General features: G+C 46.6%; 1 protein-coding gene across 27 annotated transcripts in view; it reads right to left on the bottom strand.

Moving 5' to 3' along the window:
* Nucleotides 1–25968, bottom strand: part of PTK2 (protein tyrosine kinase 2) — a 256802-nt gene that overhangs the window by 122999 nt on the left and 107835 nt on the right. For all 27 annotated transcript variants that reach the window (XM_045453525.1, XM_045453544.1, XM_045453536.1 and 24 more), the window contains 3 exons: nt 20987–21074; nt 8894–8973; nt 6867–6929 (listed from right to left, as the gene is read on the bottom strand). In XM_045453525.1, coding sequence (XP_045309481.1) covers nt 6867–6929; nt 8894–8973; nt 20987–21074 — 231 coding nt within the window. The remainder of the gene's footprint in view (nt 1–6866; nt 6930–8893; nt 8974–20986; nt 21075–25968) is intronic.

Genomic DNA, 25968 nt, shown 5'->3' with positions numbered 1-25968 from the left:
AAGAACTTCTAGAACTGAAAAGTATCAACGGGGAAACGAAACACGAGCTGACGAGGTATGACAGAAAGACGAATGGCTTCCCAAGGACAGATCCGAGGACAGGACACACTCATGACACAGACAGAAACAGAGATGGGAAATGGTTCAGAGCTACCAAGGTCCAAATGTCCCAGCTGACAGTTCAGAGCTCACGGCATCACCTCCCGGATGAAAGATGCAAATCCACAGAGCCAAGCAGTCCGTCCCATTCCCAGCTGGGCGAGGAGACGAACGCAAGCTCAAGGCAGGGGTGAAGCTGGAAGAGCAGCCACAGAGAAATGGCGGCAGACGTGTCAGCAGCCGTCCTGGAATGTCACCCCTTGAGCGTGGACAAGGAACATGTGTCAAGGGGGACACCGGAAGAGTGGGCTGGGGTAAACACAAGAACGTTTGAGAGATACAATGGGAAGCATGCAGCCAAGTCAACAACAGCTGCCTGAAATCATAACATCTAACACGTGGGCTTTCAGCAGAGGCAGAACTAACATAAGGGAAACAGCACGCGAGCTGGAAGGAGCCACAGAGAGTCAGGGTGTCCCAAGGTCCTTGTGCTACAGAAGAGAGGATTAAGATAATTTTATTTATTTATAATTTTTTATGCTTATTTTTAAGAGAGAGAGAGTGTGTGCAGGAAGGGGAAGGGCAGAGAGAGAGGGAGACACAGAATCCAGAGCAGGCTCCAGGCTCTGAGCTGTCAGCACACAGCCTGACGCAGGGCTCGAACTCACAAGCTGTGAGATCATGACCGGAGCCGAAGTCAGATACTGAACCGACTGAGCCACCCAGGCACCCAAGATAATTTTAAATCTAGATGTGGTTAAGTTAACATAGAAGGCTAAAACCTAAGGGTAACTAATAAAAGAACAGAAATGGTTTATAAACTTCCGAATCATTAGAGATGAAAGTTTGGAATAAGAAAACCAATTAAGAAATAGACATCAAAAAGAAAAAGCCACACACTTACATGTACACACACAAATCCCCTCCACAAAAGACAAAGTTAAAAAAAAAATAAAGACAACAGAAATAAAGACAACACAAGCCAGTCCAAACGCATCAGTCATACTAATAAACACAAATATATTAAACCCATCAGTTAAAAGAAAGATTTATTAATTACCAAACTGGATTTGAGAAATCCCGCTCTATGAAGCTTACAAGAGACATGCCTGAAAGTATAAGGATGTGAAAAAGTGGGCAGTAATATAAGAAAAGGAAATGGAAACCAGGCCAGTGCTAACCTAAAGAAGACCAAACAGACTTTAGGGGGAAAGCCCCCCGGAACAAGAAAGCACGATTAGGCACACCAAGAGCAACTGATCAAGGACACGAGATTCGGGAAGATAAACACTCTGTGTGTTCCAATAAAAAGGTACAAACATAGAGCAAACATGAAGTAAAATCGGCAGAGCTCCCGTCACACAGAGAAACACACCTTCTCAGTCACCCACAGGTCGGCAGACAAAATACCAGGAAAGACAGACACTCACAAGCTTGAACAGAAAATGCATTTTTTTTTTAATTTTTTTTTTTTCAACGTTTATTTTTGGGACAGAGAGAGACAGAGCATGAACGGGGGAGGGGCAGAGAGAGAGGGAGACACAGAATCGGAAACAGGCTCCAGGCTCTGAGCCATCAGCCCAGAGCCTGATGCGGGGCTCGAACTCACGGACCGCAAGATCGTGACCTGGCTGAAGTCGGACGCTTAACCAACTGCGCCACCCAGGCGCCCCAGAAAATGCATTTTTAAAAGCACACTACAACATCTATCTGCTGTACACATACAGCAGAAGGTTAACAGTAGAGTCTGGGCGGCGGACAGGCATGTGCATGCTGCTCAGGCCTTTAAACTTGCTGTGTGTCTGAATTTTTTCCTAGTAAGTGACTGGAAGGAAATGATCTTACACCAGCCTACAAAGACAGTCTCTACAAAAGCCAAAGAAGCTGTTACCACACAGACCCTTAAAAAGAACTCCTTAAAAAAATTATCTGCACATTTGCAAATGTGAAGATTGAAATAAATCCACAAAGGTTTTAGAATAAACATCAGGTCTAGGGCGCCTGGGTGGCCCAGTTGGTTAAGCGTCCGACTTCGGCTCAGGTCATGATCTTGGGTCCGTGGGTTCAAGCCCCGCGTCGGGCTCTGTGCGGACAACTCAGATCCTGGAACCTCCTTCGGATTCTGTGTCTCCCTCTCTCTGCCCCTCCCCTGCTCGTGCTCTGTCTCTCTCTGTCTCTCAAAAATAAACAAACATTAAGAAAAAATTAAGACAAACCAGAATAAACATCAAGTCTTGAAATTCAAAACCGAAATGAAAACGCTGGCACATTTTACTACACTAAAAAAACAAAGAAAAAAAGGGGTAACTGGGTGGCTCAGTTAGTGGACTCAATGACTCCTGATTTCAGCTCAGGTCATGACTCCAGGGTCATGGGATCAAGCCCTGTATTGGGCTCCTTGCAGAGTCTGGAGCCTGAGATTCTCTGTCTGCCCCTCTCCCTGGTGCGTGTGTGCTCTCTCTCTCTCCCTCTCTCTCTCAAAAAAACCCACAAAAAAATAAAACACAAAATAAGAACAAGTCCTGTGTGATGAAAGCCGTCTGATCGCAGTTGACGGACAAAGACAATTTGGGAAGAACATACAGAACAAATACTATAAACACAGTTAATATGACAAAAACCTCTTAAGAAAAAAACATAAATATACTGGAAAAACTGGTAAGAAATACAGCCAATTAAAAAAAAAGGAATATGAAGTGGCCCACGTATGGGAAGGCGTTCAACAGTAATCGGCCTGAAGTACATAAAACAAGCTATTATTTGTTGTCCAACAGGCCAAACGAACATCGCCTCGTGCGCCTCACTCGTCTGGTGGACGGAGGCGCTGACGTGCAGTCACTGAAAACGTGTCTCCAGGCTGCTCGTCTGTTAAACCACGTACTGCATGCGCTAAGAATATTTGTGAAGACTGAGACCGCGAAGGTGGCTGACACTAACTGCTGGGATCCGCCCACTTTTATGTTAGGTGACGGGGTGGTTCCGATGTTCTCCGGCTGGAATGTATTACTATCTCTGGACACACGTAAAAACTATCTGTTTCCAAAGGCTCAAAGCTAAGTTAACAGATGCACTCTGAAATTCCTTTACTAAAACTCTGCAGTGACCGTACACAGTATGGTGTTCATGCCGCCTGGCGAGCTCCGGCCGGACCGTGATCACAGCGGGAAGGACAGGCAAACATGAAGTCGGGGCCGGCACAAGTCCGCACGAGGACCCCGGAGCACACAGTGAGGACAGTCCGTGTGCAAGCAGGACCTGGGCCCAGATACTCGGCCACAGGAGCGTCTCGGCCGGCCCGTCGCCCAGAGAGAGGGCGGCCACACAAGTGACACAACTTCGCGGGCCCACCAGAGGGAGGCTGACCACAGCAACACAGGGAGCAGCACGGTCACACCCCGAACTCCAGCCCCCACATCCGCCCCGCTCTTCCTTACCTAGCGTGTCTGCTCTACGTAAACAGCAGACCTGCATAAGAGCACGCAACATTCCCCTCGTCATAACGGCTAACTCCGCTTTTCCCCCACACGCTCTAACAAGGCGCGTGATCCCGAAACTGTGCTGTGCCCATTTCTCCCGTAACAGGAGCACAGGCCCCTGCCTGGACAGTAAGTACCCCACAGTCCCCACTTCCCGGGCCCACCCATCGGGGCCCCACCCGGGTCCCCTGCTCCTGTCACCTCAATTTCTGTAATCTTTACAAATAAGCCAACTTTATGCCAACTCTAGTGCGATCTTTGACTTTCATTTCAAACAGACCTTGAACTGAAAACTCCTGTCTGCAAATAGAGCAGCCACCAGCCCGCCTTGATGGATACCTGCTTCTTCATTTTCCTTCTTCCAACTATCTGTCCTTGCTGCTACAGATGCGTCAATGCCCAGTCCGTGGAGGTTTCACTTGGGCCCCTGATGTCCTGTGCTCCGTGTCCCTTTTACAGTATGCCTGGCTCCCTTCATCCTGTGACATCACAGTTCCTGCTGTGGCCTCGCAGACACAGGGTGGATACGGCTCACACCATCTGTCCCCAGTCACTCCAACAAGACGGGCTTCCGTGGTGACCCCAAGACGTGCACAGGTGGCTTCTGTACCCTGTCACTAACTGCCAGGTGATTTATAATCCGGGACCTTCTCAGACTTCATGGCACTATCCACCATGGGCCAGATCTCTTCAGATCGTCATATCTACCTACCCGCTGGCTTTTCACCCCTCTAGCCCTAAGCCCACATTTCACATTTCTCTTTCCTTTTCATTTAAAAAACCTGCATGTTTCCTGGAGCGCCTGGGTGGCTCAGTTGGTTAAGCATCCAACTTCGGCTCAGGTCACGATCTCGCGGTTCTTGAGTTTGAGCCCCGCGTCGGACACTGTGTCTGAAAAGCTCAGAGCCTGCTTCGGATTCTGTGTCTCCCTCTCTCTGCCCCTCCCCTGCTCACGCTCTGTCTCTTTATCTCAAAAATAAATAAACATTAAAAAAATTAAAAAGTATGCAGGTTCCCTCAGAACTAGCTCCTCCACAAACAGAACCTCTTCCTGTGACCAGTATCCCTGGTGGCCCAGGACAGAAACCAGGAGAACCCTGGGATCCCTCCTTAGGCTCCTTACCCAAGTCGACCAGCCAGCCAGACACACAGACTCCAGCTCTGGCCACTGCCCTCCTGACTGCTGGGGCCGCTACGCCCACGACACAGCCTCACTCCTTCTCAAGTGGACAGGGGGGGATGCAAGGTGTCTTGGTTCTTTGCTTCTATTTTTAATTTTCATTAATAAAATTCCAATCCCGCAAATACAGAGCTCTGAATCACAAACCTCCTCGAACCACTGTCCCGCCTAAGAGGGCTCAGCAGCCGGCCGCCGATGTCAAGGACCAAGCCCTTGTGAAGAAGGACCCGCCCCCTCACAGTGAACTGAGGGTTTTCTAGCTGCTGATTGTTCCTGTTTCTGCGCCTTCACAAAGTCTCATCGCACCTGCCCACATTCCTTCTCCGAGACGGGGTGACCACACCTGCTGTGACACCACATCAGACATCAAGTACCAGGCCCCCCATGCGTCCTCCAAGTACTGCTAGTTCAGCTTCTAGCACACTACTCCACGATCCTGCTTACTTGTCGGAGCCCAGCCTCTAGCTGCGAGCCTCCTGAGGGCAGACAGTTTGCATGATTCATCTCTGAATCTCCAGCACTCGGCAGCCAATGGCTCGGCAGGTGCCTAGTGACGTCTGTTAAGTGAACTAATGAGTAAAAGCTAAATGGACAAAGGAACAACCAACCAAATAATCAAATAACCAAATAGGTAAAACTATTCCTGCTTTTCCTGAACCTCCACTCGAACTGAAGACAAGCCCAGTATCGTCTAAGTCAAGATCCTCAGTGATTCCTCTGATTCTGGTCATCTGTATTTTAAGCACCAAAAGTCTGGAAGGCTGAAGAATGTGGCAATTGTAAACAAAAATCGAAACCATAGCGAATGTTAGTTGCTCTCTTTTTAGGTTATTAATGGCATCACGGCTTCTACGCCGTCTACTAAACGTCAGGAAAAATTCTACCTAAAATAATTCTGCCTGCTAAGACATCCTAGCTGATCTCAACTCTTTCACTTATCTCCAACCAACTGCTGTTCACTCTACCCTGTCCGTTAAGGGGCACAACATATGTATAGATGGTGTTCAGACAAACGCAGGCAGAGCACTTGGGAAGTGTCCTCTGTGCTGCACGTGGTCACGGACCCCAGGCGGACACACCGCATTCAGAAATCAGGCCGTGAACTGGCTCTCAGAGCCTCAAACAGGACAGACGGCCCAGGTGGTACTCATTCAGCCCTCACAGCCTGGCAGAAAGGAGGCTCATGTCAATTATAAAAAATAACCATCGCATCTACTGCAACCAGTTATTACCTCAAATGGTTGTACCTGCTCTGTAACTAATTTCCAAAAATGTTTATTTTCTACTTTTATATGTAAATAACCCCACCTCCCCTGCAAAATCTTGCTGTCAAAATGGCAGGGGTCTTCCCCTGTGTGGCAGGGGTCGGGCTCCAAGAGAGTCCAAGCAACATGTGGAGTCAGTTCAAGTTGCCATCACAGCAGGGTAGTGACGGACAACCTTTTACTTTATTTTGCCACGTCTCCCAAATACCATAAGGAGTCAGTTCAGTAATAACAGAGCCAGAAAAAGTTAGTGTTGGCCACACGTGGCACCACTGCTAATCAAGCTAACAGCGGCCTTTACCGGGACATAATAAACATCAACTCTCTTTTGCCGCACTAATTATCAAAAAGATGAAGAACAGAATTCCAGCCTCCCCAGACACAGGTTCCAACATGGCTCACATGCATTTAATACAAACCAATACAACAGTCTAAGACATAAGTTAATTCCATTATCAGAAAATTTTCCAGTTATTCTAAATATTCCGATACATGAGCAAAAAGGAACTCACACATCTCACTCTGATTTGGAAAAAACCCTTTGTAAATGTATCCAGAGAATATACATAAAGGCTGAATCGGTAATTCTGAATTCGATGCGAACTACAAGTGAAACTTCACCCCAGTGTGATTCAATCTACAGAGATACAATGGCCTGAAGACATCTGTCAAAAAATTAAACTGTCAGTTCACACAATTGCTGTTATGAAGAATGCTTTCCTTAGAAAAACTTTCCTTCTTCCAGATCTAATGGTTTTAGAAGCAGTAGTATTTCAGGTTCTGAAGTGAACTTGAAGTAAACAGCAAGCCCAAGGTCTGAAGGTGCTCGCGGCATGGGGTACTCACTCTAACACCTCATAGTTGGACTTCTTCTCTAGCGCGTTGCCTCGCATCTCCCAATACGAGCGCCTAAAACGGGGAAGACACACATTTACACACAAATGAGGAATTACTACGAGGAATCTCCATGTTGCTAAACAGTAACCACTTTGTGGCTCAGCCGCAAACGCCCGGATAAACTATGTGACAGAGACCGGATCTGACCTCCAGCATCATCCCCGTGCCCCAGTGAGGCCGAGGTCAGTTAACACAGACTTCGTCCCTACTGGACAATCTGACTTTCTCTTCTGACGTGAAGCAGGTTTGACTCTTGGTAAAGAGAAGACACGAGACTCCAGGTCCGCTGCCTGCTGTCCTCGTCCCTTCTCTAGAGACTGCACCTACGAGCTAAGGGACAGCGGACTCCTGCTGCGGCCAGACGAGCATCACGCCCACTGCTGCAGATGCACGCGTGCCACAAAGGCCAACCGCACGGGCAGTAACGGGACAGATACTCTGGCGGGACAGAGGGGCCGGGCTCCTCTTGGGTAAGTGCCGTCCACCACTCTGAATGTTCACGGTCTGAATTCTACCTTCTTACCCCAAACTGCACGTTCAAGCAGTTTCGGGTCTTGCTGGAACCAAGTCCTGTCTCTACAAAACCTGCCATGAGTTGGGGGGTGGGGGGATTCCCTCTACACAAAAGCATAAACCCCGGCTTGAGCTCCTGTGGGAGACGCTTTGGGAGACATGGACACTGCACATCCCCTCAAGTCATTTCATAGAAGAAGACTCTGTTTCAAACCTGTCTGTAATAATAGAAATACTGGTTTTGTTTTTTAAATTGGCTTCTCTTTGGCCTACTTAAGATGGAAAGTAGTAGATTGAGACGAAAAATTAAAAAGGGCCCCAACTGGGTCACATAATTTGTTCTCTTGCTTTCTATCCGTGGCGGGGGGTGGGGGGGGGGTTGAAGGAAGGGTGGCTAGTGGGGTGGCTAATTTGTCAAGCTTTTTCTTCAGCATCTTATTTCATAATAAAGCCACTGGTACCGAGCAGGACGCAGAGGAGACGGATAAACGTGCCGTGGGAGGCCAGAGTGGGAGGGAGGGAGAGAGCTGTGTAGAAGCCGGAGCGGTACCTGGACCACTCACGTGCAAGCTGATGCCTCCTGAGCCCTGTTGCAGACAACACACGGCACGACCGTGTAGTAAGAAAAGCATGCCCAAGTACACCTCTAAGTAACACCAGGAAGGGCCGGGAGTGGAGCAGGAGCGTGGACACTAGTGAGGGACGGCCTCTGTTACTTGGATATACAATTACAGTCGAAGACACATTTTCATGAGGAGTTGAGAGCTACGCTTAACCATCTTGGGGTCCTCGCAGAAAATGTTATCTAACAGCCTTATGCAATATAAAAAATGGTGATGGGGGGGAAATTATCACTGTTTTGAGGACATGTGATTAAATTTTGGCTAGTTTAACCAACTCATCTTAAACTAGCAGCCCAGAGTAAATTTTAATTGAAAGCATACCTGAAAACTGTAAAATATTCTTTTATTCAAATTTCAAAATGGTAGCATAGGAGATAACATATGACAAACGGTGACACACGTTCTCAGAAATAAGAAACATATTCTCAGATTTCCGCTTCCCTTAAACCTGCAACATGGTGGCCACTGGCCATATGTGGCTCTTTATGTCTCAATTTACGTGATGTGCACTCGCACACGGCACCCCTCAGTACCCACTGGCTAGCGGCTGGCAACTGGGACATCGCACACCTGTCACCACAGGAAATCACTGCGGTGTGCTCTCACACCTGCTCACCCATGTGCAATGGTACGAATCACGCCATTCTAATTACAATGAAACATCTCTTTAATAAAAGACCTGAAGATTCCTGAAATAAGCACTGACAACCTAATTCAAAATCTCAGATTTTATTCGGTATTTGATTAATAATCTTTATGAGAAAAATGGAGATAGCTGGATAATTTCCAAAACTAACGAAGATGATGAACAAAGCCCTCAATGCACAGTTGCCACCTTACCGTATTTCTAGGCAGCCCAGCTTCAAAGCGATGTCCTGGTCCACCCGGTCAGCTATCTCCGACATGTAGTCACTTTTCACCTGCAGTGGGAAGGGATCGGGGAAACAAGGCCGTTTTAAAGAGCACACCGCAGAGGTACTCGCTCCGTGACTGTCTTTTAGATCTTGTAGATCCGTGATCTGTCTTTTAGAGTGCCTTTTAGGTCCTTTACACCCACTGTGTCAATAATTACGGTAGAGGCTGGATATGAAAATGAGTAATGCCAAAAAGTGGTTAAAGAAATAAAACGGGCTCTTACTAAGAATCCATATACTCCACGAGCACTTCAACTTAAGAAGCAACTCACATCATCTGAATGAAAACCAGAAGGGATCTCCATTTCCCCGCAAACTTGCAGTGGATGTATTTCCTGAACTCAAACTACAGTCCCAGCAGCATTCTTTGGACCCAAATGGCAAGGGCAGAAAATTCACACATTTCTTTTTTTTTTTTTTTTTAACGTTTGTTTATTTTTGACAGAGCCTGAGCAGGGGAGGGGCAGAGAGGGAGGGAGACACAGAATCTGAAGAGGCTCCAGGCTCCGAGCTGTCAGCACAGAGCCCGACACGGGGCTTGAACCCACAAGCCGTGAGATCATGACCTGAGCCGAAGTCGGACACTCAACCGACTGAGCCACCCAGGCGCCCCAGAAAATTCACATGTTTCAAAATCCATTTAGCCCTGCGACTGACAGGCCTCCACCTCGCTACCGTGTGTAAGTGACTAATCCACAAAGTCTTAACATGTGGAAAATCTACGACAAGGAGCAGAATCTAAAAACAATTCCACAGGCACCTTCTGCGTAATGATTACGCTCAACTAAAGTAACTGAGGGGCAGCAGCTCTGAGAGCACCTGTCAGCGTGAAGACACCTCCCAAGACAAAATATGTAAAATCTCCTCATAGATTAGCATTAAGAGATTGACACCTGCACCCGATTCGGTGATGGGGAGCACTATTCTGAGCCTCAGTTAGTGACGTGTTCCCACGCCCCTAAAAGGAACTGCATTGTTCTCATTAGCAGGCCTGTATTACAAAAAACTGCACTCGATTATTATGAACTTGGCCCACGCAGACTTCTGTGGAAATCCGTCTCGTGTCTTATTAGAGAAGCATCTCCAAAAGCCTTGATTTTGCCTCTTGGTTCAACACTAAGATATTTACACTTGGGCCCACTGCAGAAAAAGTGTGTTGACCTCGGCCCTTGAGACAGATTCCAAAGATCCTGCCCTTCAACTATTACCTCCTAGCCTGTCGGTTCACCCGCTCAAAGGATTTCTACTCCCCAGTTCGTCACTCTGTCTCCTGTGCATTAGAGATTTTGTCATCACGACTTTCCCTCACAAAGAACCTCAACTTCTCGGTCTGTCATCAACCCTTTATTCTGCCTGCCTGGCAAAACCAACACGTAGGAACCAACCACTGCGTCCTTGTCCGTGCCTCCTGCTGACCAACAGGAGAAACCACCCGACAGCGTACGCTCGGCCTCAGTCCAGGACGGCGAACCTCGCATGGTGAGCGGAGACTGCCCGGGAGCTCGGCAGTGTCTGCCTAGGAAGCGCGTTGACACACGGATTCCCACTTCCTCCAGCCGATTCACCACAGTCTTTCTTACAGGGAAGAGAAAAGTCTTCAGACGGGAACATCCTCGTCAGCGAACTGAGACTCTAGAACCCGGTGTGAACGGTGCTCACCTACTCACTCCTCTCTCGCAGGGGAGGAGCGACGGCCACTCGCCCAGCAGTGGCCAGCCATCTGCGACTTCTGATCTGAACACCATTTCCTCTCAAAACCTCTGCTTCATGTTCTGCATTAGCACCTAGAGCAAGCTGGTCAATAATATCTCCTGACGAATGAGCGGGCAAATGAATCAATTAATAAAGGGCTCAAGGTGGGGTTTGGGTACCTCCATGTGTAAATACTATTTTCCATGTAAGGAAGCAACAGTAACTTCTACAGTTGGCAGTGGTGGGTACTGAAGACTGAGTCAGTGGGACTGATCTACTCAGTCCACGAAATGAAGTAAAAAGTTTTAGTTCTACAATCACTTTGTTTATACTTCAATTGGTCCTTTCTCCTACATACCAAAAAAACAAAAAACAAAAAACAAAAAACAAAAAAAAAACACAAAAAAACCCCAAATTTAAAAACTAAGTTTTTGCATCAGAAGTAGGTTTATTATTGAACAAGAAATAAAGGCCAAGAGATAAATCCAGACATGTGTTTACAGGAGTGAGAGAAATAGCACGGTTGTTCTGACTGAAACTGTTGATCTCGGTTTATGGTCTGGTGTGGACTTCAAAGAAACCACAGCAGAGCATCGATAACATGAGGAGTAAAAGTCATCATAACAAACTTATCTTAAAGCTTAACAATTTCTAAACAGTTTTCACAGGTGGAAAAATACAACACGTGCTTTATTTCATTCATCAAAACCAAATTCACGTTAGTTGCAGAAACGCAAAAAGGGAAAATTCTAATTGAACAATCTCTGTAGAAGATCCCTCTCTGAACACGACTTAAAAGCTCTGAGAGCTGTTTTCCTTGAGATACAGTCTACTGCCCTTGGCTCTCAGAGCTGTGTGCCCCTGGCCTGGGGTGACTGATGTGTCCTGCAGAGTGACCCGCGTGAACAGGCCATCGCAACAGACCCTCAGCTCCCCGCAGCCTTACCACAAGCCCTGTGGCCGCCTCCCTCTGTAGGAGCACTGACAGAGAGCCCACTAACGTTCCCTGAGGGTCCCTCCAGAGATGGTGTCCTCTGAAACCACCGAGCACGCTCGCATCCTGATTTTACTTCTGGACTCTGGGTTATATACACTCAGTGTTCATTTCTAAGACATTTCCTAACTACCTTTTACCTCCTACTAACTCCCAGCGGAATTCATTGCTTTCATTTGTGATACGGATGTCCTTTACTGAGTAGGTGTGTGTATGAGTACAAACTTGCTTCCAGTAAATGCACGGAGCACGCTGGCAGGCCGACTTCTGTGTGATGCCTTACGACACCCTTGTGGTAGCATCATCGTGAGTGGGGCACCACCATTGCCCCGGGTGAAGTCTCGGCACAAGCCTAACAAGAAAGGTGGTAACAGCAGAGCTCCCTATGATTTGAGGGACACTCACCAGGACCCAGGTACTGAGCCAGGTGCTCCACACGTTTCTTTTTGTTTGTTGTTTTTTTTTTTAATGTTAATTTAATTTGAGAGAGACAGAGAGAGCACGTGTGCACTCAAGGGAGGGGCAGAGAAAGAGGGAGAAAGAGGGAGAGAGATAATCCCAAGCAGGCTCCGCACCATCAGCGCAGAGCCCAACACAGGGTTTGAACCCAGGAACCGTAGGATTGTGACCTGAGCTGAAACCAAGAGTCAGATGCTTAACCGACTGAGCCACCCAGGCACCCATCACATGTCACTTACAATCTTTATGGTAACACTTCAAGGTCAATAGTCCCATTTTACACATAAAGGTCAGAACACTTAATTTACCCAAGGTCACACAGCAAGTGTTCTAACAGTGAGGATTCACACACCAGACCTGCCAACCCCTGTAAGTCAGGCTTCAGTGTGTGCACACACCGTCTCTGAGCTCTGTCACAGGGAAGGAGACCAGGGGCAGGTGGGGAACACAGCCCCACCCCGTCAGCCTGTTGCCTGCAGGGGTCTATGTAGCGGCTTCCCGCATACCGCCTGCTTCTCCTGACCACTGTCGTCATGCTGATCTCAAGTCCAGCACGTCTGCAAGAGTCTTCAAAGAAAAGACCCCTGAAAACTGGTGTTTGGCTTTTTAAATTAATCTGTGTACATGACAATGTCAATTTCCTGCTTCAAGAGATAGGGTGCATTTGGACTTCCTTCTGTGGCAAGAACCATATTTATAGCCGTGAGTTTTTTCAAACAACCCAAGTTCTATACATCGTCCTAGCGAGTGACTGAGCTTGAGGGTCGTTTTGGGGACTCCACGACCGGGGTCTTCCTACCAATGTGAGGTCTGTCAAAGGCCCCACGGTGGACTGAAGGCAAATTTCCAGTGCCCTCGCACTTCTAAAGTCTTTCATACAGAAGGGTGATCAAGAGGGGCGCCTGGTTGGCGCAGTCGGTTGAGCGTCTGACTTCAGCCAGGTCACCATCTCGTGGTCCGTGAGTTCGAGCCCCGCGTCGGGCTCTGGGCTGATGGCTCAGAGCCTGGAGCCTGTTTCCGATTCTGTGTCTCCCTCTCTCTCTGCCCCTCCCCCGTTCATGCTCTGTCTCTCTCTGTCCCAAAAATAAACGTTGAAAAAAAAAAAAAAAAAAAAAAAAAGAAGGGTGATCAAGAAATGTGGGCTGACCAGTATAAATATGCAGGTTTACCTACGCCCTCAATAACATGAGTGCTTCTTGAATCAATAAAAACATATGGGAGTGGACAAAGAAGGGAGGAATGCACATTACTAAATCCATTAAATAAGTACAGAAAATATACCGTCTAATAAGTCATGTCAGACTTACATTTATTTTGCCTTCTTTCTGGAAAAGGACAGCTGATCATTCTCGAGTTGAAAATGTCAGGTATTAAACTAGCATCTCCCTCTTGGAGCTGCTCTCTCAAGATGCTTAACTTACAGAAAGCTTTATAGCCAAGAAAATACAGATAGAGAAATCAGTTTGTGATAACACAATTATCTGAATAAAAAGTAGTAGAAACAAAATGGGAGTACAAGGAACAGGCAGGCTGATCAACAGGAAGCCGTACACCCTGGAGCCTCACGTGTCTCCACAGCCAAGTCCAGACTCTGTGCCACGGAGTTCAGTTACAGTCCTGCCCTTTGGATCTTCTCTCAGGTTCCTGCTGGTGCTCCTTTTGCCACAGAAGTCACCATCATGTCACAGTGTTTTTAGGACAAAATGGATGGATATACAGTTGACATAGGAACACGTGTTTGAACCACCCAGATCCACCTACATGTGGATTTTTGGGTAAATACAGTAAGTACTGTAAACATATTTTCTCTTATTTTCTGAATATCACTTTTTGTCTCTAACTTAGCTTACTTTTCTGTAAGAACATCGTATATAATACAAATAGAATGTGCAAAATACACATTAACTGTTCCTATTATCTGTAAAGCTTCATTCTGATCAACACTAGGCTACTAATAGTTAAGTTATGGGGGAGTCAGAAGTTGTACATGCATTTACGACTGTGCAGGGGGTCAGCGTCCCTCAACTCTGCCTTGTTCAAGGGTCAACTGTACTCTTTTTTTTTTTAATGTTTATTTATTTTTGAGAGAGACAGAGACAGAACGCGAGTAGGTTAGGGGCAGAGAGAGAGGGAGACACAGAATCCGAAGCAGGCTCCAGGCTCTGAGCTGTCAGCACAGAGCCCAATGCGGGGCTCGAACTCATGAGCCATGAGATCCTGACCTAAGCTGAAGCCAGATGCTCAACCGACTGAACCACCCAGGCACCCCTGTACTTGTTTTAATCTTAAGCTATCTTTAAGAGAAAAAAATGACAGCCCCATGTCTGACCGATGCATCTTAAGCAGTGAAAATTTCACCAGTGCCAAAAATTTCACCAGTGCCAAACGATTTCTATACAAGTTCTGCATCAATACAGATTTAGTCAATATGACAATTTCTTGACTAAACATGGACATGGTTCTTTCAACTAATGGCCACTACTATTTGCAAAAGGGTGCCAATCAAATACACCTTTAACAAATGAAATCTCAGAGTGATAAAGAACAAAATGTTATATGGCAAAGGACAAATTTGTATCAGGGTAAGACACACTTCCCTTGGTTTATAATGAGACGTTAGCTTTCGCATCAAAACTTACTTTCATAAACTTCTGCTCTACAGTGAATAGGGTTATAACAAGATTCTAGTTTATTTTTAGAGTGTGCTGATTAATAGCTTTCAAAATACTCTAAAATAGGTCAAAAACACTTAAGTGAATCACTTGTAGTATCTCAGGGTGGTAGTCACATTTACATCTTTAAACAAAACGGCATCTGCAAAATAATCCCCGACTAGTAACCCAACACTCAGCACAGTCCACCAACATGTTTCCTTCGTGACACCATGCAAAATAAGGGGTATAAAGAACAGTTGGGCATAGATGGAATTTCAAAATAAGGAGTTAAATTAAATTAAAATAGATTATTATAAGTGTTCTCTCTTTCATGGAATTGAAATGGTGGTAGAGAGGAATTGAACATAATACTTTTGTATCTACCTTGATAAAAGAGCCAGAATAATAAAAATACTTATTCTTCTACAATAGAAATAACAACAGGTAACACTCAGAAGTGTTCATTAATCCCCAAGCTAGATCCTATAGATTCCCACATGGGAAATTCAGCAAAATAATAGCTCATAACAAACACACAAGGAAACGTATCACTGAGTAAGAGTCAGTGTAAGCCACCACCGACAGAACAGATGCAAAGCCCAAGAAGTTCAGATTCAGAAGAGACATTAACTCTACGTGAAATAAAAAAGAAAGAAAAGGCAGAAAAATCAGAAAATAGTAAGGGCCATAGTAGATGGCCTGGCAGATTTTCTTATGGGGGAAGGGACACAAAACTTTAATAAAAACTCAGCAAATGCATTACACATCCAAGTGTTTGCGGGGGAGAAGAGCTGGTGTTCTGACAGATTGATCCGAATCACAGATTCCCGGGGGGCAAAGAGCCGAAATGGGAGAAGGAAGTGGCTGCACAGGGAGTGTAGCCTGAGAGGTTCTAACATAGTCCCACAGGGAGAACGCAGGTGGAGTAACAAAGAAGGGAGAAAAGGCAAGGTCTGAGTGGTTATCAAAAGGCATTCCAAGAACTGATAAAAAGACACGAGCCCACAGGTAGAGGGTGCACATCACAGATCAAGCAGGAAAAAAATGACTAGAAATCCACACCTAGTCTGTAATAGAACTGCGAAACACAGAAGACAGAGAAAAGGTCTCAAAGCTGCCCAGAGAGAAAGGACAGATCACATTCAAAGAAAGACAGGATGAGAGTCAACCTCTCAACAGCAGTAATAAACATCAAAGCTCTGTGAGAGAGCACTTCCTGCCCTGCCCTGTACCCAGCAACACGTCTGTTCAAGCAAGAAAAAGACTATGAGCCACATAGGAGGTCTGAACGACACTGTTAACAACCTTGAATTCATGGGTTTTCATCACACTCGGTGCTCAACAATCCAAGACGCATTCTCCTCAAGCAAAACTGGAATCTTGACAAAATCTCAGCCTGTGCCAGGTGATGAAACAAGTCTAAACAGAGTCTGAACGACTAGACAACTAGTATCAAATGAACCCTCCAACCACAATTCAGAATTATTTGAGAAATGAACCAAATGGAATACATTTTTAAATTGCCTTATGATCATATACATTTCTACCAAGACAGTGGACCAAATGTTTTGAACAGTCTGCTCACTGAAAACAACTAAAAATGCTGAATAAAACATTTTTTAAACATCTTCTGGAAGGCCTCTATGGCTGGGTGACAAACAAACAAAACCAAACCAAAGTCCTGGTCCGGCCGATGCTGGGATGCAGAGGGGGCAGGGAGATGTCAGGTCAGCTGTTACCCTAGGCTGGAACCACACACACACACACACACACACACACACACACACACACACTGTACAGTGCAACAGTGCACACTGTACAACCTGCAAAGAAAAGCAAGCCAAAGGACAATGGACACCCAGGACCACAGTTACCTGCATGGAGTAGAGGGGCAGGGCTGGGGGGATGTGACAGGGACACAGACCGGGAAACATCAGCTGTGCTCTCTTCTCTTGGGGAGTAGGATCACAGGTACTCATTTTTTTTACTAAGCATCATAACTTACAAAGGATACATGTATCAGATGTTACCGAGCTAAACAATTAAAAAGAATCGGGCCACCTGGGGGGGCTCAGTCGGTTGAGCATCTTACACTTGATTTCAACTCAGGTCATGATCTTGCGGTTCGTGAGATCGAGCCCCACGCTGGGCTCTGCACTGAGTGTGGAGCCTGCTGGGGATTCTCTCTCCCCTCCTCTCTGTCCCTCCCCTGCTCGCACTCTCTCTCAAAATAAATAAACATTTAAAAAAAAAGAAAGAATCAGGGCGCCTGGATGGCTCAGTTGGTTGAGCATCCAACTTCACTGATCAAGTCATGATCTCACAGTTCATGAGTTCAAGGCCTGTGTCAGGCTCTGTGCTGACGTCTCGGAGCCTGGAGCCTGCTTTCAATTCTCTGTCTCCCTCTCTCTTCCCCTCCCTCGCTCCCTCCCTCTCTCTCTCTCTCTCTCTCAAAAACAAACAAACATTTTTAAAAAATTAAAAAAAAAAAAAGAATCAATGTTATCAAATTCTGAACCCCTTAAATGGGTCCTTAAAATGGACTCATTTAGCTTGGAAGTCAGTGAAAATATAAGTATGCACATATGTATGCATCTTATTTATTTGAATCAAGTATTAAAGATTTTAGAAATTATAGAATGGGTGTCATTTGGCTCTGAGGCCTGTATACGATAATTTATCTCAGAACTCAGTGACAATTTCCACACTCAAGTTCTTACAAAATATTTCAATTCCATTCTCAGTTGAATAGACCTTGGCTATAAATAGCTGAAGGGCCAAAATTGTATTCACTGTGTGTGTGCAAGCGCGTGCACGATTAAGCAGGAGAACGTTCTGAATTCCTAACTGATTTTGCAACAGCGGAACGAAGGCTGCTCCCAAGGTGGGTGCTGCCCGCGCAGGAGAACACGCGGATTACCTGGAACAGCCCCGGAATGTCCACACCCACAACAGGACAGATGCTGCACTCGAAGTGACCACAAGAAGTCAAATGAATAGACAAGTACTTACTGAAGCAGCAGGGCAAAAATCATACTATTTCCAAAACAAATGGAAGTACAAATACATCCATTTTTCCCACAAGTGGATAACATTACGTTTTACGCATTTTCCGCACAGCCTGTGCTACGCGCCAGCATTTTACAGGCAAGCCTCCCCCTCCGTGAGCAGAGCTGTGCTTCCCTCCTCAGGGTGGATGCGAACATTTGAAACCCGGAGGAATGTATTAACCAAGCTTTTCCCGACAGACCTCTGCCACGGTTCCACTTTCTGTCTTGTTACTGCCACGCTCCAAGGAGCGTCCTGTAGCTACACGTGTGTGAATCTCACCTCTTTAGAATAAGCCCCTGGAAGGAGAATTATTAGTTTGAATATCAAATTGCCAATATTTGACTGTTTTTACTTACAAAACTGACAGCGGTGCCACATCCCAACCGGAAGGACAGGGCCATGCTCGTGGCCCCTCCCGTACCTGCCGATCAGGAGCTGTGACAACTAACAGCATTCTCCTCCGCCCCTCTGTCCTCCTCCCCTGTAGTCTGAGTGCCGCCTTTACCTCCCTCTGTTTCCTGTCACTTAGGCCTGAGACACCGGCTTGGATGAGCCATCGACACGGGGAAGGGGTGGGATCACAGCTACACTTGTATTTCTCTTAAAATACAGGTACTTGGGAGAATATTACAAAATTATATGCGAAATGAAAGTAATTACTAGGGTAGAGATAGTTTAAGTGATGCTTTAGAATATTTTCGGGACTGTCTAAAACTGTATAACTGAGTGTAAAAGGTTAAGAAGAGGGCAGGCTGAAGAAGAGAAAGTGTAGGAACAGGAGAAAGCAGAGCGGGGGGTGAAGGGGCCAGGAGCTCATGTGGAGAGCACACAGGAAGGCAAGAGAGACACGCGCCATCCCGGAACGTGCAGCCCCACTCGCGTCGTGACAGGTAAATGGTAAATGCCAAGCGCTCAGAGGTCTGGTGCCGCCTGTGGACTGCAATTCAAACCACGACTGGGCACTTGTGTGGCAGACAATCCCACCTCACTTCATCGGTATTTGAGCAGGTGAGACAGGTAAGCACGCGGAGACTCACGGAGCCGTTAAACGCACAGTGGGCCACTACCGCGTGCACGCTCACTACTTCTGGGGTTTTTTCATAAAGGCCGTTCAACCGAACAATGCAGGCCGCTGCGAGACACGTCCTATGAGTAAGAGAAAACTGGGGCCACACCAGCATGTGAAGTGCTTTTAATCAGAGATACAAGCAAGGCCTCCTACGGGGAACAACTACGACACCTAGCAATAGTGTGGAAGGAACAAGAACGCCACCAACTGCGAGGTCGGCCTGTAGTGGCCGTGAGCTAATGAGGCCTGTTTGATGAATTCCAGAAATCCGTGTCACTGAAGTAGTCACAGATTTCCTCAGGGGGTGGGTTTTTTCAAGGAAATTATGCCAACAGTGATAAATATCATCTACAACAGAGAAACACACGATGCAAACCTATCAGTTAACTAAGGTCTCCTGTCACCTCCTTCACTTCGACTCAAAGCTCACCAGATTGCTAAGGGTGAGCTGTGGAAACACAGACAAGGAGCAGTTTGTAATCTAGAAATCATTTCTGCAGTACAAACGGGCCTCCAGCAATCTCAGGCGGAATCGAAAGAGGGCTTTGCTCTTTCCTTTTCGCCAAACGCAAACGCCCTCTTCCCGTGCATCTCTGTATCGTGGTAAACCTTCCCAGGCTCCCGTCAAGTCTGGTACCCCACATTTCCACTGGCATTTCACTGGCCATTTCCAATGGCACTTCCACCCCACAGACAGGAAAACAGACCCAATACCGAGAAACAGCGACCTCAGCCTCCTGTTCTCACAGCCTAGATCTGAGAAGGGGGAATACCCAGTTTTCTCACATTGGGAAGTACATCAACCTACAGTCCTACCACCTTACTTCTGAATGTAACTGAACCTTGCCTCTTTCCTGACACCAGGCACCGGGACAGACACAATCAACCTCTTTCTTCTTTACTTTCATGCTCCATTTGGATCAGCCTCCCGGTCCTATCAAATCCATCCACTAAAGTTGCCTACACCCACAGTTAGACCTTTCTCTCCCCCGTTTCTTGCCCAAATGGCTGAACAGCCTCCTAACTTGCTTGTAGCCTTAAGACCCATCCAATGCACGACGGATGCTGCCATCACATCAGTGTGATCTTATTTAACAACGAAAATTCTCGTCAAGCCACTCACTACTTAAATTCTTTAAATAGCTCCCTTTATTCTGCAGGAGGAAACCTAGAACCGTCCCTTTTTATGATGTGGGCTGTATCTCCCTCACCCACTTCTCAGAACTTCTGAGCTCAGCTTTAAATGCACCAGGTTTCCTAAAGTACAGCTCTTCCTCATCTACAAAGCTGGGGACTCGGTGACACTTTCCAGACCCCCTGGACTCCACCCACTGGGTTAGCAGACCCTCCTGTGTACGACCACGTGGCCCGTGACCACCAACAGTAGAGGACTGAACGCAAAGTACCGTGTACAGGAGATCCTCACCCACTGCACCTTCAATCGAATTTAATGTGCAATTCACTTATTTCATCTGTGTTCTTGACCCACAGCAGACATTTAATACATATTTTTATTAAAACAAAACATTACCAAGTGCATTTACCTGCAAAATGGTGTGCAAATGTTGGGATATTATTCAGACCATTTTCCCCCCATGCTCATCACTAAAACTAACAAGTATTTGGTCATAAAATTGCGTTGGTTCATTTATGCCACAGGTATTTATTGCCTAATATTTTAAGGGGTAAAAAGCAAGTTACTCAATGTAAAAAAAGTCCATTCTGGCTTTACTGTGCAAGTTGTTTTTGAGATTATGTCAATGTAGCTGGCTCTGACAATAAATTCTGTACCCGACAAATCTGTTGATATTCAGGCATGACCATTATACTTGAATCAAAGACAAGCCAGTGGTTGAGTCACTTAGGACTTACAGTCTCCACATAAAAGAAGTCTCTTTTAAGACTTGCCTAAGCATACAAGAATTCACAAAGTGTCAAAAATTCAAAATTTCCCACTGGTTAAAAGACTCTCACTGCCATACTATGCCAAGTTTATTATTTTCCCGAACATAAGGTTTAATCTAATTCTAAGATAAAACCATGCAGTACGTAGGATTCAAAGAAACAAAGAAAAAGGTGTGTTAAAGTACCCTCCTATACCTGTTGATAGAAGAAATTCAGAGTTGGCTTGTCTTCAGTAAACTGGTTTAGAAATCCTTTTGGCAAATAACGAATTCTCAATTCATATCTAAAAAATAATTCAGAAAATAAAACAATTAGAAAGAAGTAATTTTCTCAACTCGTAGTCTGTAATTACAGTATCATTGTGAGTATGACATAACCAATTACTCAAAGTATTATTTTTAAAATAAGGTAAAAAACAATCACAGTTTTTAAGCATACGGTTTTAAACCTTTCAGCACAAGAACATGCATGCACGTCTGTGTCTGAAGCTCAGTGATCCCACAAGGAGACAGGACAGGAAAGACATCCAGAAGGCACAGGGCCAGCAGTCACTGTCCCCCACTGGGCCGGGCAGCACCCCCTCACACCTCCCCTCGACGGCTGCCCTGATGTGCACGGACTCACACAGAATGCATTCTTCTATGTCTGGTTTTTTCTCACTCGCGGCAAATGCTTGCGATGTGGAGCCCAGCTAGCAGCTGAAGGTCAGTCACGGCTGCCCTATGTGACAGCCCATATCACCACGAAAGGCCATCAGAGTTATTCCTACTTTGTGGCCATGATGAGGAAACTGCTATAAACACTCTTTTTTTTCCTCCTCTAAACATAAAATGATGGGGCACCTGGGTGGCTCAGTCAGTTAAGTGTCCGACTTCGACTCAGGTCATGATCTCACAGTTCATGAGTTCAAGCCCCACGTCGGGCTCTGTGCCGACAGCTCAGAGCCTGGAGCCTGCTTCGGATTCTGTGTCTCCCTCTCTCTCTGCCCCTCCCCCCATTCATGCTTTGTCTCTCTCTCTCTCTCAATAATAAATAAACATTAAAAAAAATTAAACATAAAATGATTTAGTCGCTCAGGAAGCCAAGCTTCAAGAATGGTCGAAACAAACGAACTTCACCAGAATGCTCTCTCACTCGTGTCTTCTGGTGAACATACGGACACACCTCTGCTGGGAAGGGGGGTGGGGGGGACCAGGAGCAGAGTCCCTCGATCACAACACACACACATCTGTATCCACAGATGCTGCCCGTCAGGGAGCTGAAGAAGCCACACCGTCCTACCAGCAGCAGGGGGCACTCTGTTTCCCCACACCCTCACCTCTGCCTGGTACCTGCATTTTAGTCCAGGACACTGCGGGAGGGAGGTACAGTGTGGACCGGACTGGCACATCCCGATGGATGATGAGATGGGGCACATCTGATGATGGGCCATTCTGGAGACCTTTTGTGAAACATCTGTTTTGTCTAAAGGGTTGTGGGCCTCCCCTCCCTGACCCCCAGCTGACCTGTGGGCATTCTTCAGGTATTCGGAGTGGGAGACCACTGTTAGACTGCCCAGTATGTTCTGCCACTCCACAGCTGCCTTTCACTCTCCTGACGGTTATCTTTTAAAAATTACCTTTTTAATATTTATTTATTTATTTTGAGAAAGCATGCACGCAGGGGACGGGCAAAGAGAGAGGGGGAGGGAGTGAGGGAAGGAGAGAGAGAGAAAGAGAAAGAGAGAGAGAATCCCAAGCAGGATCCGTGCCATCAGTGCAGAGCCCAACGTGGGTGGGACCTGATCTCAGGAACCGTGAGATCATGACCTGAGCCAAAATCAAGAGTCAACGCTTAACCGACTGCGCCACCCAGGCGCACCTAAAAATTATTTTTAAAATGTTTTCATTTTAATGCTATCTTTTGAGGAACAAAGTTCATAATTTTTATGCAGCCCTGTTTATTCTTTTCCTTTTTAGTAAATTCTTTAAGTGTTTTGTTTATAAGATATTTGCCTACCCAAAGGTTATAGAAAGATCTGGGTTTTTTTCCCTAAAGTTTTAGCAATCGATCTTTAAAAAATGTACCAGGCTCACAAGGAAAACACACAAAGTAATAAATACAATGTTTTTGGTTCAGTTAAGGGTGGAAAAAATGCATGATACACATACACAAGTTCTGCTAAAAGTTTTAAGTGTCCATCTTATTAAAATACACAATCGCCAAACGATCAGGTTCACGTTGACTTCTACTCTCGGAAAGAGGTCAATCATTTACTACAGATATTCTACAAGGGGCAACTGTTTGTGGAAACGCAATAGATTCCATTTATTTTTAACTTAGGGCTTAGCAGGTGCTTTACATGTGCTATTTCTCTTAATGCACACGACAGTCGGAGAACAGAAGTGTCATGATCTAGGCAGGTGACGCTCCGTGAGAGGAAGCAACGGGCTCCGAGCCAGTGCGCTTGGACTCAAACAGGACACTGGAGGCTTCTGCTGTTAGTGCCTCCCATTCTAACAGAGAGGAAACGGATCCCAGGTCAGACGCTGGGCAGCCTGGCTACACGTTCATGCTGTTAACGTCCAGCGTCCCGATGCTGATGCTGACAATGCCTCAACGGACAAGGGCCACTCAGGATCTGACAGAAATTGCGATAAGCATTTGACCCACAGGCTTCTTTCAGTCAGCACCAGCCCTGAGAGGAGCAGAGAGAGTGTGGGCTCTGCACTGGGGCTGCCTGGGCTGGGCGTCTGGCTCCGTGGCCCACCGCCGACCGCCGTGGCCCTCCCACACCTCGGTGTCCTCACCAGCCCTCAGAAAGTTTATATGCAATATATGCTCAAATTCAGACAGCAAATACACAGGTATCTACAAGAATGGGCACGGTGAGGGGAATGACACGCGATAAAGTATTATTTTGCAAAGGGTGGCCAGCAAAGGACACTCAGATTCAGAGACATCTTAATGAAGATCTGAAGGGAGGAAGGGAGTCATGCAATCACGTGCTGGGACAGGAGTTCTAATACGATGGAAGGGGGTGCATGAAGGCCCTGAGGCTGGAGGCTGTGTGGGAAGGCAGACGCAGCTGGGCCCGCTGGGCGCAAGCAGTGAGTAGAAGGGCAGGACCGGGAGGTGGCAGATCACGGAGGACCCTGCACGGCGTGCTTGTGGGGCTCGGAGCACTGTGAGCACAGCAGTTGAGTCACAGGACGTCTATTTCTCTGACCAGGCAGGCGACAGTGTGTAGGACCGGCCAGGGGACCCGGGGGAAGAAGCAGGAGGCCCGGAGGCGAGTGCAGCACTCTGGCTGAAAAGGAAGGGCCTTCTGTTTTCACCGGTGGGGAAAGAGTTTCAGGGACTCGGGTAACGGGCCGAGGTCCCAGGGCTATGAAGAAGCAGAGGGGGATCCCTCTACAGCAGTCCATGCAGGAATGCCCCAGGGCAGAACGAAACTGATAGAAGGCACTGGCAGCTCCGAAACCAGAGAGACGCCCACTGCTCTTACTCTGTGGAGGCCAGCAAGCTCATCAGGTTGCCAAGCGGATTCTGACCGCTGCTTTACTGCGCCCACCCAGCACACCCGCCCCACGGCCCTGACGATGCGAGGCCCAGCACACCTGCCCCACGGCCCTGCTGACGACCCACAGCCCAGCACACCTAGCCCGAGGTCCTATGTGCAGCCCAGCACACCTGCCCCACGGCCCTGACTACGCATAGCCCAGACACCTGCCCCACGGCCCTGCTGAGACTGCCCAAGGTCTCCTGATGTAATGGCATCCCTTCACTCCGCCTCTGTCCTTAAACCACAGGGCCCAACACCCACAGCCGACTGGCCCACGAGTTCGGACATCCCTACTCCCATCTCTTCTGTGAAACTCACCTCTTTCCCGAACCTTCTGCCACTATTTTAAGAGACTGGCTGCATCCCGAGACACATCTCCATTATTCTGCTATATGCCACTCCACGGTCTTCTGAAGAGCAGCTAATTATAACATGCCCCAAATAAAATCATCTTTTTTCCGCTTCTCCTAAGTAATAATTTCCTATGAAGGCCACTGACACTAAGCTCCCCTCAGTCTTACCACCAACAATGAGCACCAAGATACCCACAAGCTAACCAAGTAATGGTGAGGAGGAGTGGGAAGTGTTTGGAGAAAGAATCTGTTAAGCTTGATACTGAGAAAGGTTAGCCTGTCTGTGTGTAGTGACACAAAGTACAATTTCCAGAAACAACACAGATATCGTAAGCTCTTTCTTACAACACACTTCCAATTTAAAAATCCTCAAAGGAGGGGCACCTGGGTGGCTCAGTCGGTTGAGCATCTGACTTTGGCTCAGGTCATGATCTTGCAATTGACAAGTTTGAGCCCCACGTCGGGCTCTGTGCAGGCAGCTCAGAGCCTGGAGCCTGCTTCGGATTCTGGGTCTCCCTCTCTCCCTCCCCTCTTCCACTTGTGCTCTCTCTCTCTCTCTCTCAAAAATAAACATTAAAAACAATGCTTAAAAAAATTCTCAAAGGAAGGACAGGAATAGAAATTCATCCTCAGACAAAAATTATAGCAGTAATAGCTGTGAGAAAGAATCATCAACGATATCGAGAATACAGGGTAAAAATACAATGAGAAACAGTATCTGCAGAGTCTCAATCTATCTCCCCAGAAGAGTATTTCTTAATTTCAGAGGAAAAAACAGCAACTTTACAGTGGGGAAACCTGGCCACCACCTTAAACCAAACGATCCCAGTGAAAAGCACCTGTAAAAAGGAGTCACATGCTGACAGGATGCAGTGAGACGGGTACAAAAGCTTAGAATTCTAGCCCAAAACACATAACCTCAATATAACCGTGAAAAAAGCCCTAGATGAACCTCAATTGAAGGACACGGTACAAATAACCAGCCAGGATTCTTCAAAAGTGTCAGGGTCAGGAAGGACGTAGAGAGACTGAGGAACTGTCCCAGATTAGAGGAGACTCGAGGAGTCAGAACAGCAACGTGGTTCCTGGACCAGAAAAGGGATGTTATGTGGGACAAGCGTGAAATTTGAGTGACATGTGTAGATTAGTTAGTAAGACTCTATCAATGTTTACTTTCTGGCTTCAGTGCCAACTACTGTACTATGTTCACGAAAGTTCCAACATTTAGGGAAGCTAGGTGAAGGCACACAGGCCTTAACTATTCTTGCAACTTTGGATAC

The sequence above is a fragment of the Leopardus geoffroyi genome, chromosome C3 (genome assembly GCF_018350155.1).
Source record: "Leopardus geoffroyi isolate Oge1 chromosome C3, O.geoffroyi_Oge1_pat1.0, whole genome shotgun sequence".
NCBI classification, from domain to species: Eukaryota; Metazoa; Chordata; class Mammalia; order Carnivora; family Felidae; genus Leopardus; species Leopardus geoffroyi.
The sequence above is the reverse complement of the archived record's forward strand: the minus strand, read 5'-3'. Positions and strand labels throughout refer to the sequence as shown.